The following is a 15,032-nucleotide window of genomic DNA, read 5'->3' on the forward strand; positions in this document are numbered from 1 at the left end:
TTATTGACTAATTGATATCCTTACTTATCGATCCATTTTCTACCCTCTTTATGAAGTGCAGTCAGGCGGGGGAGGCAGAGCCTTTCCCAGAAAGCAACGGGCGCAAGGCGGGATACACCCTGGAGGGGACGTCAGTCCATCGCAGGGCACGTGCGGACACAGACACTCACACCAGGGGCACTCTTTCCCAGGAGCCAGTTATCCTACCTGTAAGGCTTTGGACTGTGGGGGGAAACTGGGGCATCCAAAGGAAACACAGGGATAACAATACAAATTCCAGGGTCCTGGGCTGAGTGAGCCACCAGTGCCAACCACTGCGCCACTGTGCCACCCCAGAGCCAACATACTGCTCGAAATAAGGATGGTATTTAACCATGAAATGCTGCAGCTACTGTAAGTAATCTACACATATCAGGCTTTCAGTCTAAAGAATAAGCTCTATAAAATAAACAACAGAATGAGCTGTTATACAATCGTGAGGTGTTCTATTGCAGTTACCCTCATTCAGTAGTCAGGAATTATTACCATTGTGACAAACTGCCTATCTGCTTTACTGCCAGCACAAAAGAGCCAGTTTGTTTGTTTTTTTCTCCCTTTGGATTAAGCTTAACCTGGTGCAATGACAATGGAGAGCAGTAGGAAAGTCTCTTTGAGTTTAACCCAGAAGACAGATACTTGCCTCTACTAATTTGCACCAAAATATTTTTTATTTTTAATAGCATTTCAGCATGTGGTCATGCTGGAAGTAGCCTGATAATATTACAGATCCTCTGTGAGCAGCCAAACTTACTAATACGCTTATTTTTTATTTGCAACTTTCACCAGAGTTTTGCTACTGTTGGCCTGTGTCTGGTTCGTGATCCTGCACTCAACGTCCCCACTGCTAAATGGTCTAAAGTGGAAGGATGTCGCATCAGTGTGAAATACCCACTGTGACTGAGAATCCTGACATCATGGTGAAAGTTAACCAGCAATCTGCCCAATCCCACTGACGTCAAGCTTTTCAGCAGCTGAAATATTAAGCCTTTAGCGCTGCATGGTTTCTAACATGAGAAAAGCTGGTGATGGTGATGGTGATGTTTTTTAACACATTGGCTTCACTCTATACTTCTTCTTCGTTATTTTACACCCACTGCAAATTAGAACATGTACTGTCTTGAGGTGCCAGAACTAATAAAACTGACTCACTGATTCAAGGAATTTACTACAAATGTGTTTGTTGCAGGACCTCTGACCACGAACACAGGCTTTCAAGGAGCATTTGAAATCTTCCTCTTCTCAAATTGTGATGTCAAGAGTTACATAACAATATACAATCACAGAATAAAAAATCACTGTATCTTGCTAATAAAATCCATATGTCTAATAGCTCAGTACTTGGCTTACACTCTCATTACATAAGCCAATTTGACTGGAAAGATGACATTTCCTGTTATATTTTTAAAAATCAAATCAGTCTGACAATGAGGTATAAATCGTTATTAATAAGATTTTGGAATCCTCGCTCTGTAGGTATACTACTTTATACAAATGTTCATTGTCATATGTTAGAAAGATACGGAATGGGCTATTTGTCCTACTAATATTCTCATTTTTCATGAAAACATAGAACCCATTATGAATTTATGTCTTAGAAGCAGAATTTATGCAAACTAGCAAGTCAGACATTTTATTTGGTATTATATAATGATGAAACCCTGAAAAAACACAAAAACACAGGAAGTCCATTAAAAATAAACAAGGATTTAAGGCATATATGCAGTAGATGAAATTGCCAAAATAGTTATTTTAGCCTTTTAAAAATTCCATATCATTTTCAAACAAAATTGCTGGTCGTTTTTCTTTTTCACTTGTTTTAATATTTGTGTCTTGCTGCATCCTTTTTTTTAAAAAAAAATGAATAAAGTATTTTCAAAAAGCTGCATTTTAGTTTACATACAGTACAGCTAATGAACATGTAAATGTATCCACAAGGAGCAAACTTGAAACGTTTTCTACAGAAAATACCTTTAGAGAAACACAACTTCAAACTGCCATCAGCTAACTGTCATTTTAAATATCTTGTTTTTAGACAGCACAGGACATGTTCTTAATGTAGCAGTGATAAGAAATTCCTCAACCTCATTCTCTATGCAGCCCACTGCCCTGAGTAATTTGTCATTTTGAAATGAAGATTTTTTTAGTGGTAGAAACACAGAAAACCAGAGCAACAGTCAAAGATTGAACATAAAATCCACACAGTTGTACCAACACACTCAGTATGAACTGTGTACCATCAACGTCTTGTTTAAAAGACTCTGTTATTAGTAAGACTTTTGTATTAATATAGAAATATCATCCCACAGCTCTGAATACAGGACCTCTTGAAAAGCTTCTGCAAGTGATCTCATTCTGTGTATGCTTGCTAACCCAAACCCAAGCACTCAAAATGTGCTCTTTTATCATCAACAGAGGACACCCCACCCATGTTATTGACAGGGCCCTCTCCCAAGCCAGAAACAGCCCTCGGACCATCAACTCCATCAGGAACTCCCAGCCTAACAACCACATTTCATTGGTACTTCTCTACCACCCTAACACCCTTTCTATCCCCAGGACCATTAACAACAACTTTCCCATCCTACTGGATGATCCCTCCACTGGTACTCTTTTTTCTGACCACCCCATCATCGCATATCACCAGCCACCTAATCTGCATAACCTTGTTCACAGCTCCCTTGACCGCCCTCAGCAACCATCCACACCAGGCACTTTCCCCTGCAACACAACTCGCTGCATCACCTGCAAATATATATCTAATACCACGCTCATCAAGGCCCCTCTGGACAATTCCAGATCACTCAGTTGACATCTTGTACCTCCAGCAACCTTATTTACTGCATCTCTTGCATCCCAGCCATCTACACTGGGGGAACAGGAAGGATACTCAGAGACCGCTTCAGAGAACATGTTAGGGCTGTGAGGATCAAAGATCTCTCCAAGCCCATAGTTTTTCATTTCACATCTAACAGCCATGATTACACTGATCTCTCCATTTGCATTCTCAAAGAAGGATTTCTCAACTCCTATTGAAGAAAGACATGCAAAACCAAAAGTACCCTGACACTAGGATCACACCTTCCCCCTTCTCTCAAAGACAGCCTTGTTTTCTTCTGATCCTCTCTATTCATTTGTAGGTTTCAACTTCACACCTCTCCTCACCTCTCTCGACTTCGCATCATCTGAGTGGCCTCTCTGCCTCTCCCCTGCTCCCTCCTCCTCCACTCTCCCAGCTTTTGTTCTCCTACACTATATAATCTTTGCTGTCTGCCCTGTCTTTCTCACACTGAAGAAGGCTCCTCAGCCAAAACGTTGTGTCTCCTTTCTTCTCTTTTCAGCAGGAATAAAGCTTACTTTTCCTTTGCAGCCTACGCATGCTGACGCAGCTCCCCACCTGAACTACAATGACAATAGATGTGTCTTACTCAATAATAATAATAATAATTGCTTACACTTATATAGCGCTTTTTCTGGACACTCCACTCAAAGCGCTTTACAGGTAATGGGGACTCCCCTCCACCACCACCAATGTGCAGCATCCACCTGGATGATGCGACGGCAGCCATAGTGCGCCAGAACGCTCACCACACTCAAGAGACAATCATACAAACTAGTATGATTGAGGGGTCCAATTCTTTACACAAAGCAACTTACATAGGCCTTGCAGCAGCTTTTGTTAACATGCATCAGTGTTCTATAGATCCCATGACGATTAATTCAACCTACAGTAAAACGTTTACGATAAACATTTAGGAAACAATGTGACAGGCTTCATTAGAAGGACAGAGATAGCTATTAATGGGAGAAACCCTTACATTGACAAACCTCTGAAAAGAGTTTGATGTGCAGAGGGTCTGAGGTAATCTTACAGCGATCATATATATGTGGCATGCAGAGATCCCATTTTCAAATGTTTCTAACATTTCTAAGATGGAAAAGAAAAGTACACTATACTAAAGAAGAGCACAAGACTCAAAATGCCTTGTAAAACAATGGAAGCTTTTATCAAAAACCAACAAACAAAAAATAATGAAAATCATAATGCAAAACTGTTTCATCCTGTATCTAGTATAAGGATTGTAAAACAAAACATATTCTAATATACACCACTAAAGTAGTGTTTTATAACCATGTATTACTTTTTGGTTTGTAAATATGCCATATTGATGATTAGCACTTGCATTTCAGTGCCTTGTAATCAGTTCCAAGAGTATTCAAGGTTCAGTATAGTAAACTTTGTCACCGGATTAGCTTCTGTAAATATATTTGTATTAAAGCCTTATAAGATAACAACATAATGCTTTTTGAGAGATGAATATAGTATGTAATCTTCTTTATCTTACTAAGTCTTTATCAGTTCTCTGCTGGACAATTCTTCGGTTTCCTGCTTTCTAATATCCGAGCACAAATTGCCTCTGCAAATGTACTGATGTGATTGTGTCATCTTAGAGGAGGAAAGGAGGTCTTTCTCTTGGTTTGTATCAGACAGAGGTTTTTATCTGCCAGAATTATTCACCCCTTAGCCATTTCCTCTTTACAAAGCCCTTAAACTCCCTCGTTTTCGCTGCTCCTCCCCCCCATGCACACAAAAAATTCCAAGGCAGCAGATAAAGTAATCACACTTCCCAGGAAAAAGGCTTTTTATAATTTAGTCATTCGGCTTTTGCTTCCCATTAAATACCATTTACAAACCAAACAACAACCGAGGAGTGCTGTATAAGGAAAAGGAATAGGTCTCTTGTGGTCTGTCTTCTCATTATTTTTGTGTGTGTGGTGGGGGGACTGGGTGATTTTGTAATGGTTACTTGCCAATTAGGTCAATTAGTTCCTGAAATTTTACAAAGAAATGCTGTCCTGTTTCTAATTAAACATAAGGTATATAGTAGGTATGTATAGTAGGTATTAGATGTGTCTCTGATACAGAAAAATACGTTTTTTAATCACAGATGGTCAAGCTCAAAAACACAAGCCTGTTTCATTCTCACTGAAAAATGGTGACAGTTGCATTTAATAATAATTTGATTAAAACCTTTCCAATTAATAATAAGTCTGCCAAAACCATAGGAATGTACAGTCCCTCTAGACTAAGGAAATGTGAAAAGCGGGTGTCAGGTTTTGCATTAGTTTTGTGGAACCTCTGGAGGAAACTGTTATGCCAAGCCATGAAGCTGGGAGGAAGGCATCATAATAATACTGATACTGAACTACTCTAGGTTTCTGATGATTGACTGTTCTGTATTGATAAAGCCCCTGCCTGTCTGTTAGTCTGGTTTGCCCATCTCCCTTGTGTGGCTTTTATTATGTGGATAATGCAGAGTCAGATGATGGAGTGCATGGCACACATTTACATTTTAAAGATCTTTTTGAATAACACTTTTCCTGGTACAAAGAAAGTCAATGTGCTTTCTCTGTGATAATTACATTCGAACTGCAGTTTAATTAATGGGCATATTAAATGCTGTTTTTAAAATGTGATGTTATTGCACAGAATTTCGTAAGTTAAATCATTTAAAATTTGATTTCTAAAGGCCAGTAGGGAGACGACTACAGGGAAGATCATAAAATAATAAACTAACAAGATGAGAGTCTGAAAGCTCAGGCTCTGAAACCTGAATTTTGAATCCGCAGTGTTGTCGGTTTCTGATTATAACTCATCTCTCGTTTACTTAATGGGATCCTTACATGAAGCTTTTTAATTGGTTTCCGCTCCCTAAAAGGTGCAGATTTCAAGTTACCAGAAGCACTTTTCAGGAATCTTTCAAGTCAATGGTATATGAGCTAAAACCAATTTAAAATACCCAACTGAGCATATTGTTAGTTTAATTAAAAGTTAAATAAAACGAGATCTTATTTATTATGAAAGCCTCCGCAAACTGGTCCCAAAAAAAAAAGCCCCTCTACATTTCATGCAGAAGGCAGTTTCATAGTTTTGGCAATAGCTGTATTTCAGTAACATCATGCAAATCACATCACAAATCCCGTCTACCGGATGGGATTTCAGTCAAAAGACGTAGGTACTTGTGTTAGCAATAGTAATTGAGTGACATTAACACATTTTGCTGGCAGAAACATGATGTGGGGCCCAGCAGCTGAATATTGAAGCCTGTTGGTTAGTTAGCTATTTCCACATATGCTGTATTATCTACACCACTATGTCTCATGTTCACTGCATCACATCCCCTTTTGAACAGGGGTTGAGAGATATGTCTTTATCTCTGCAGGAGTTCTCCTAATGAGGCACCATAATTGGCATGTTTGTTAGAAATGGCCTTTTTTTAAACAAATGGGTGTTTGAAGAAGTTAGCTGAAATTAAGTTAGGCATGCTCACATATTTAGATAGATTACGTTAGTGTTTTAACCACATGATTACTGAAATTAACTTTTGGGGGTCTAACATTTGCCATATTCCTCTGTTTCTCAGGCACATATTGTGTTACATATAGGTGACACCTGAAGAAAACGTGTTTTCTTTCGTCTCTTTTCAGCATGGAATAAACCTAATACTTGTTCCTTTGTATCATAGATGTATATACATACACAGTATTGCCATCTTGGAGAACACCGGTGAACAATTTGTAGCCTAATGTTTGTAACAACTTATTGAGTCCTGAGGCATTCTGCCCATGTAAGACAGTCACTTATTTATTATACATACTGTATACTGTATATATTATTTCACTTATTTCTTGTACATCCATCCCCTTTCTAACCACTTTATCCAGTACAGGGTCACAGGTGACGTGACACACCCTGGACAGGACACCACCAACCCTGGACAGACACACACACATGCTCACACCAGGGACAGTTTCCCCAGCAGCCCATTAACCCATCAGTGTCTTTGGTCTGTGGGAGGAAACCCTCACAGACACACAGGGAGATATTGGCCCAGGAACTGAGCCCAGGGCCCCAGAAATGCTACCCATTGCAACACTGTGCCATTCATTTCTTGTAGATATTAATGGTAAAACAATTCAACCTACTGTTTTTCAAGAGGTGCACATATGTGCATATACATGTAACAACAATGCATTCTGTGATGTGTCTCTAATAGAGGTATATCTTTCTGATATCAGTCTGCTTATTGCACTGTGTAACATTTGCATGTGATAGTTCATTGTACAAAATGTGATTGTCTTACATAATGAATGAGATAGACACTCCTCCCCAAAGAAATTCAGGCTTGCAGGTTTCTTCCATGTTTTTTAAACTCCCTTTGAATGTTTAAGCCTCATATATTGTAATATATATGAAGGACTTAGTGAAGGACTAAGAGTTTAGTTCATTTACAATGTAGAGAAATTGCATTTTATGTTGCATTAATTATTTGTGACATAATCACCTCTATTCTCCAGAACTCGGCAACAGCCAAGAGTAATTAATTACCTTGGATATCTTAAGAATGCAGTAGTGAATACTATAACTAAATTAGTATTTATGTCTTTCTTGTAAAGTTCTGATGAAGACAGATGATGACATGATCATGGGTAAATGGTCCTGTCTCAAGTATTGAATCAGTGATGATAATAATACTGGTTTAGACTCTGGAATCTTCTGTAATAATCTACTGTATTGTATTGTTGTATTACTGAATGTCACTGAGGTGTTACAAAGCACAATTTTATAACACAATATGCTCTCTAAGGTTTGAATCTACATTAGTACATACGTTATTTGATGAGGTTCTTTATTTCCACAGTTGTAAACATAACATTACTATATGCAAATATTAGTACTTCAGAACTGAGTAGCCATCAGAGGTACAGCAGCCCACTGACACAAAGAAAAGCAACTTGTGAAAAGCTGTATAGAATCCTTTGGTGCATTTTAAGCAGTCTAATTAGTGATCAGCACTGCAGGCTGTTAGCCATAACGGCAGACAAAAATAAATGTAAATAAGTTTCTAATAAAGGAGTTTTAGAAATACTCATTTTGATCTCTGCAGAACATGAAAGGATGTCAAAGTTTCATAACACAGATTTCATTTCCAGTTGCATAAAACTTGGAAACTATACTGCTGCAAAATGAAATTAATATTCTTCACAGAATACTACAAGAGCTAAAACATTCACATTCACTCCATCATACTATAGTCTGATTTCATAAATTAATGTTTAAAAGATGTGTTTTCCAACAATCAACAGGGAAAACAATTTTAAAACTGAATGAATGGAGCCCTGAATTGCGAGGAGTCTTATCTCCCAGTTAACAGATGTTTAAAAGGGATGAGTTAGTGATCTCTTGCACAGGTGGCACAGAGCCGTAGTGGTTTGCATTGCTGCCTCACAGCGCGGGGTTCATTTCCGGACCTAAGGAGCTTTTTGTGTGAAGTGTTTGTTCTCCCTATGTTTGTGTGGGTTTCTTCCAGGTGCTTTGGTTTCCTCAACAGTCCAAAGACTATAACTTTATTGGCTTCTAGGGGAACTGGCCCTGGTGTGTGTGTGTCCTGTGACGGACTGGCGTCCTGTCCAGGGTGCGCATGCCCTGTGAAGGACTGGTGTCCTGTCCAGGGTGTGTATGTGCGTGCGTGCGTGCTTGCGTGTGTGTGTGTGTGCGCGCGCCCTGTGAAGGGCTGGCGTCCTGTCCAGGGTCTATCCTACCTTGCGCCCATTGATTGCCTGAATAGGCTCTGGCTCCGAGGCAACCCTGAATTGGATAAAGCAGTTAGAAAAGGAGTGGACGGATATCTTTCGGAGCAAATATTTCTTAAAAGGGAAAATGTCCATAAAGCAGCCTCACCCTCTCATCTTGAGCCACCACTGGAAGTCATACAATGCATTTTTGTTTGAAAATAAAGTAAGACGATCTGACATTCTCTCTATCTTCAGCGCGGAATTTACCTTAACCCTTATCCTGCCTAGATGGCAGTTAGTTTTCTTCCCGTTTATAAATTACGTGTCTTTATGTAGCTTCCCATGCTTTGTCTTAATCTTGTACAAGCTATTGAGAACTCATTGCGTTCTCCTACAAAACAAGTATTTTCACATCATACATTTCTGTGTTCAACATTCAGTTTTTTATTTCAGTTATATTAATTTTGGTTACATAAACATCTAAACTGTCTAAAAATATTTTAAAATTAACCCCATCATGTTGTTCTTCTCCTCCTAACAGAATTTTGCGACTCTTGTGTTTTGCCTCTGTATAATTTGCTCCAATGACACCATCTGTTCAGCAGAGGAAAATTCTTTAAAAAAAAACATATTGTACTTCACCTGGAGGAACGGATGTGACTACAAGTTCATAAATGTTGTTGTTACTCTCCTTAACTCATTCTGTTTCTTAAACAGGGGATTGAATCACCTAATTTAAATATCATTTTACAGTATTTGTAAAATGGTATTCATCACAGGGTGATGAAAGAAGGAGCAGGGCCTTGACTTGGAGGCTGTGTTTACCTGGGTTTTTTGCATATAATGACCAATGCTTTTGTCAGATATAGTATGTATTTTTTTTTCTCTCTTGTATCTGATTCTCTCTCCCCTTAAGGGATGCCAGCCCTGTAGTGCATACAGTACCGCAGGCAGCAATCATCCCAGACTGGCCTGGACACCCATCATGTGCCACACAGTCAGAGGAGACACACTAGACGGTGTGGGGGTGCTGAGCAGGATGAGACTGGACCTGGAACAGAGGGACAGAGGAGAGAGACAAAGGAGGGAGGGACCAGTGCACCGTGACACCTCGTCATCTTCATGCCAGCGGTACCTCAAGCAGAGCCCACTGGTTTCCGTCTGCCTGTGCCCCATGACCGCCACTGGACATCCTTGGCCAGGATGCAGGATGCAGGTGTAAAATACACAAGCCTTGGCCAGTGGAGGTCAGTGAAGGACAGTGGAGGACAGTGGAGGTAGGTGGAGGTCAGTGGACATCAGTGGAGGCCAGTATAGGTCAGTGGAAGACAGTGGACATCAGTGGAGGCCATTGGAGGACAGTGGAGGTCATTGGAGGTCAGTAGACATCAGTAGAGGACAGTGGATATCAATGGAGGACAGTGGAGGGCAGTGGAGGTGAGTGGAGGCAAGTGGAGGTCAGGGGCCAGGCTAAGAGACGCCCAGTGGAACATATTTCTCTGGTGCTCTCACCACAAAGGAAGAAGCTAGCGAGATAGCCAGAGGATTACAAGGAGTTTTCTTCCTATTTTTTGAGCGTGCCAGGATGATGTTTTATTTTTATTGGAGCATGCTGGAGAGATTCAGGGCTCTCCCCTCCTCAGGGAATGCTCTACAAAACTTTATTTTGGCTCTGTCTAAAGCCGGTTGTCAAATTGCTTTTTTTTCTTACGTCGTGTGTGTACCGTGATGCCTCAGGGTTGTTACAAGAAGCACGTTAGAATAATACAGTTACTGTGGTATCTACCTGCCTTGAGCAGGTCTGTGGGTGCGCGGGTGGCTCTGAGGGATCCATCCATCTGTGGAGGAGAAGGATCCTGGTGCCTGTGAAATCACAGTACCTGCAGGAGGTCGGCATGGTGGCGACACACATACTGCACCGCACCTCGCACTGCTCGGCCAACCTCTTCATTCACACCACAGCTGCAGGCTGACACTGCAGCTTCTCGCAGACACCAGTGGTTTGCAGACTGTCACTCTACATTGAGTGCCCTCTTTCTGCAGCTCCTGGGGCCTGGTTGTCATGGACACAAGGCACCTGTATCTTCCCCTCCATTGTTTGAGAGCATGTTGAGCTCTATCAGATTTGACTGCCTGTTTTTTTTTTCACAAAAAGTGAAATCTGCCATCTGTCTCTTTGGTAATGTACCTTCTTGAAGCCTGAATTATGCTTCCTGTTTTTTTGAGGTGCTAGCAATCCTTCGAGACTGTCAGAATTTACACTCTACCCAAGTCTGATATTGCTTTCAGAGATGCGCTGTCTGGCAGTACTTTCCTGTCCTCTGAAACCATGGGATATTCCACGTGCTGGGTTACTGCTATGTCATTTCACCTTCTCTAATACAGTAAGATTTACGGTGCACTTTTGGTTCCAAAGACGACCCATTGTGAAGTTAAAATACAGGCACGGTATTTCTAAATTGTCAGTGATCTGTTACTCGCACTGTCTAATAGCAGACAATTATTTTACACATTTAAAAGGCATAACTGAGTTTGCAACACGTCTAGCATTACTAATGGCTGGAAACCCTCAGACATACAGTATACCATAGTACAGCCAGCTACCTCGGCGGCCACGTGTCTTCGACGGAGGGAGTTATTTTTACTCCAGTTTAAGTGGTACTTTAAAAACCGGGACAACATAGGAGAGCAATAAAGAATTGAGAAAATTAAAATAAATTATCCAGATATCAAATGGTTATCAATACAACAGATAACGGATGTCACCACTACGAAGAGATAGAAGTTCATACTTAAATAAAAAGTAATGTTGCTTTTTCCAAAAAAAAGTTCGTTTTAAACGGTTCCTTTGTGAAGTATGATATATACATATCGTGTATAATACATGCTGATCGCAGGCCGGTAATTGGAGAGAGTGGTTTGGCTCCGGATTGTAACTGGGATCATCAATTGATTTGCAGTGCTAGAAATATACGAACGGTTCTGCGTTTGGTCGTGTCATTGTGTTATCATATCCTCCCATTAAACCTCGCCAAATGTCGATGATCGGCAGATTCAGCTACACCTGAGAAAATGCAGCTAACACGTCGGCAGACATTTTAGACAGGCTGCAACAGACTACACTGTTCGGAAGCAGGGGAGAAACAATTGAAAACAGACATTCGTGTCTTACGACTTTTATAAAGTATAAGAAACGTATCGTTTAAAAACTGTAACTGCGTGACTTCCCTTTTATCCTTACTGCAACACTGTTCTAATTTGTTTTTTTTTTCTTTTCTATGAGTTGAAACGCAAAAAAAAAGCAATCAATTCAAACCAGGAGAGACTTGGTCCGGAGCTGTAATTTAAAAAGGAGACCTGCCTCCCGTCCAATTGGGGAGGAATTGAAGTAAACTCCGCCTCCGTGTCGGCACCAGCCCCCGCCGGCTCCGGGAGGTGGGTCTTCGGGAGGAAGAAAGGAAGAGGACTTTTCGAAATGGGAATGAATGCAGATCTCGCAAACACGGGGGAAACAAAGAGCGTCGCAGGAGGAGGAAGGCTTGACTCGCTTCCCGGCGGAGCACCTTGAACAAAGCCAGGCGCACACATGCGCTCTCAGTGCCCGCACAGGTACCGCTGCTGTACTGGCCGGGGGGGTAGAGGAAGGCAAGAGGCTGCCCTGTTACTCCAGTGACCTTACCAGCAGATGTGGGAAAGAGAAAGTGAGGCGAAGTGAAGTGCAAAAGGAGGAAAGGAGCTGGGACCTGCAAGGCGCTAATCCGGGGGATGTTGCGCTCTTCTTGCTGACGCCGGAACCTCCGAGGGGGTAGTGGACTCGGACCAGTGGAAACGAAACCCGGAAAGGACGCGACCAGGGGATATCTCCGTGGGGGGTTCACTGTGTGGACGCAGTATCAAACGTGTCAAAGTCCTGTCAGGGAAAGCGCTCGCCACCTGACGTGCCCCTGTCCGTGGGATTTATTCCAGCGCACTTCCTTCAAAGACTGGAAAGGAAGCTCCTCGGGAAAATCTGAGTTTTGTTTTAAACGGACAGTTGTTTGTTTGTTTTTTAAACTAACCGTTTAGAAATCGCTACCAGTCTTTTTGTTGTGAGGAGCATGTAGAGTTCCCCCCCATTTCAACAACAGATGCGTCTCGGCGAATTTACAGCCCGATTCCCTAGGGCAGTGACAGAAGTTTACTTCGCCCCGATTTTGTCCTTTCATATCCTCGTTCCGCGCACCCCGTCCGGAGAGAGGTACTTGAAATAGCCGGGGACGAGATCGTTTTGAGCAGGACTGCCTGCCCACGACTATTCTTTGTGGTTAACGCGTTTCGCTTGTGACAAGAGCTCTTTCAGCTGCGAAGTGTCATTACAACGACGCATCGTCACTAACCATTCTCCGCTGTTCTGCCCACGGGGTTGAGAGCTCCGAAGTTATCTCGGGAAACATCTCCCTTTGTACCATATTAAGCAAAGCTCCTTCTTAAATAAAAGGATTACGAGCCGAGGCACCGATGAGCACCTCCAGCCGCTGCCTGAAGTCAGTGGTGTGAGGCGCTGCCCTGTGCTGATCTGTTTTCCACAGCTCTCTCACCTTACTCATCCCAGCAGACGCGCACACACCCCACACGGCGTTCCGGAGTCAGCCGGACACTTCACAGCGGGGTCCGTGGACGGCGGACGGGACAGACACGTTTTGGAGGCACCATCACAAATTCAATCTCGATGTTGTGGAAACTGACAACTGGCGTGCAATTGTGATTTATTCCGGCGTTGTGAAGCTTCGGAAAGCGCTCTCTTGAAGCCACCGATACATTGCAATTCACTGATCTCTTGATTTGGAGATTGGGGTTTCCCCCCGTTGCCCGTAATACATGTCCGTGATAGATGTAAAGTTATTAAATTAGACCAGGGGCTGTGGTCTAAACAGACTCATTCCTGGGCAATCTTTTTATACTGGAAATCAGTTTTTTTTAAAAAAAAGGAAGTTAACTGAACAGTATATTTGACCCTGATACACTGTCGAGAAGGATTAATTGCGGCGTCCGCGGACTCAATGGCAGCGATCAAGAGTGTGGGTTTAATTGCCGCTGTCATCGCATGTATTTTACTTGGTAAGTATATTTTCCATGTTTGGAGTATTGTCTATTTCATGTTACAAGCATGCAGCCCCCGTAATCTTATGTCTGTTTGACTTTAAGGGGTCATGGTCGATATTTTCGTATGTTGCCCCTATACTTCCAGGATTGAGCTTTCAGGATTTTCTTTTGGGGGGGTGTGTTGAGCAAATGTTGCCCGAGGTGGCGGGGACCTGCGGTATCTTGACGTTTGAAGAGTTGCGATGCTCACCGGTGTTTGGCCAAGAAAACCAGGCGTTAGAGAGAGACGCTCGCTGCCTGGGGTTATTCGCCCCTGGAGAGGGATAGGTCGCCACTCCTCCCGTGCCGTGGGCACTCCCCGAGACCAAGCGTGGGAGAAGCCTTGTCTTGATCACTGAGTCACCCCGTCATGTAGGACTGCAACTCGGAGCCATGGAGAGGGGGGAAATACATTTTAGCGATACACTCTAATCCTCATTTTAACGCTAGTCGTATATCATTTTGAATAGGTAGATGCATCCATTGTGATTTTCTATTGTTGTTACTGCCGGAGTAAGGTTATTTTAAGAATGTGAAAGTTGCATTTTAGATATTATATTATGCGCCAGTTAAAAAGCTGTACTGATCGACAGTTCTGCGATTTGCGACAAAGGGGCGCACTGATAAACGGAATTGTTACAGTCTGTGTCAATTGAGATCGGCTCACTCCTGATTAAATACACATTTATTTTTGGCTTTCGCCGTGTGAAAAGACGCACGAGCGGTGCCCTACTTTCTCAATACTGGGCACACCTGTCTGTTCACTACTTGCAGTTGTGCAACACGGAATTTGTATTTTATTGGAAATGCGCTTTTATAACCATTCTCTGTAACGTTTTAGTGTCTTATCGGGACAAATTCGCAAAAGAAAGAAAAGTGGATTGGTTATGTCGCTTAGTTGAAAAGCTGAAGGTAAAAACTGAAAAAATTAGAATATGGATGTTGTAACTCCTTAATTTATTTTAGTTTATATAATACTGTTTGGGGGGAAAAGAAGGCAGAGAAAATCAGCTTTCTTTTAATCTGACACAATAAAGTGAAAAATATTTAATAGGATTGGATTTGACCAAGGAGTGGACGAGTCTCTTATTTAGAAGAGGGTTAAGAGCAATATAGATTTTTCCTTTCCAAAACGTGACTCTTACTAATAATAGTATTACTGTAATGTAAAAAAGCATTGATGGATATACTGTACACCACTCATTAGTAATCCTATCTTGTTAGCAGTTACTATTTTCTTTACACTTTGCTCATATATTAATCACAGTCCTCACGCTGGGAACCAAGAGGTTTGTTAA

The 15,032-nt window shown here is 41.7% G+C and overlaps 1 protein-coding gene across 1 annotated transcript in view; it reads left to right on the top strand.

Annotated features, from left to right (window-relative positions):
• Positions 1-12,001: 12,001 nt before the first annotated feature.
• The window catches only part of igsf3 (immunoglobulin superfamily, member 3), a 106,764-nt gene continuing 103,733 nt past the window's right edge, over positions 12,002-15,032 (top strand). The window contains exon 1 of the mRNA XM_088644671.1: positions 12,002-13,710. Coding sequence (XP_088500797.1) covers positions 13,653-13,710 — 58 coding nt within the window. The 5' untranslated portion in view covers positions 12,002-13,652. The remainder of the gene's footprint in view (positions 13,711-15,032) is intronic.

Source organism: Lepisosteus platostomus, chromosome 2 (genome assembly GCF_059453375.1).
Source record: "Lepisosteus platostomus isolate fLepPlt1 chromosome 2, fLepPlt1.hap1, whole genome shotgun sequence".
NCBI lineage: Eukaryota > Metazoa > Chordata > Actinopteri > Semionotiformes > Lepisosteidae > Lepisosteus > Lepisosteus platostomus.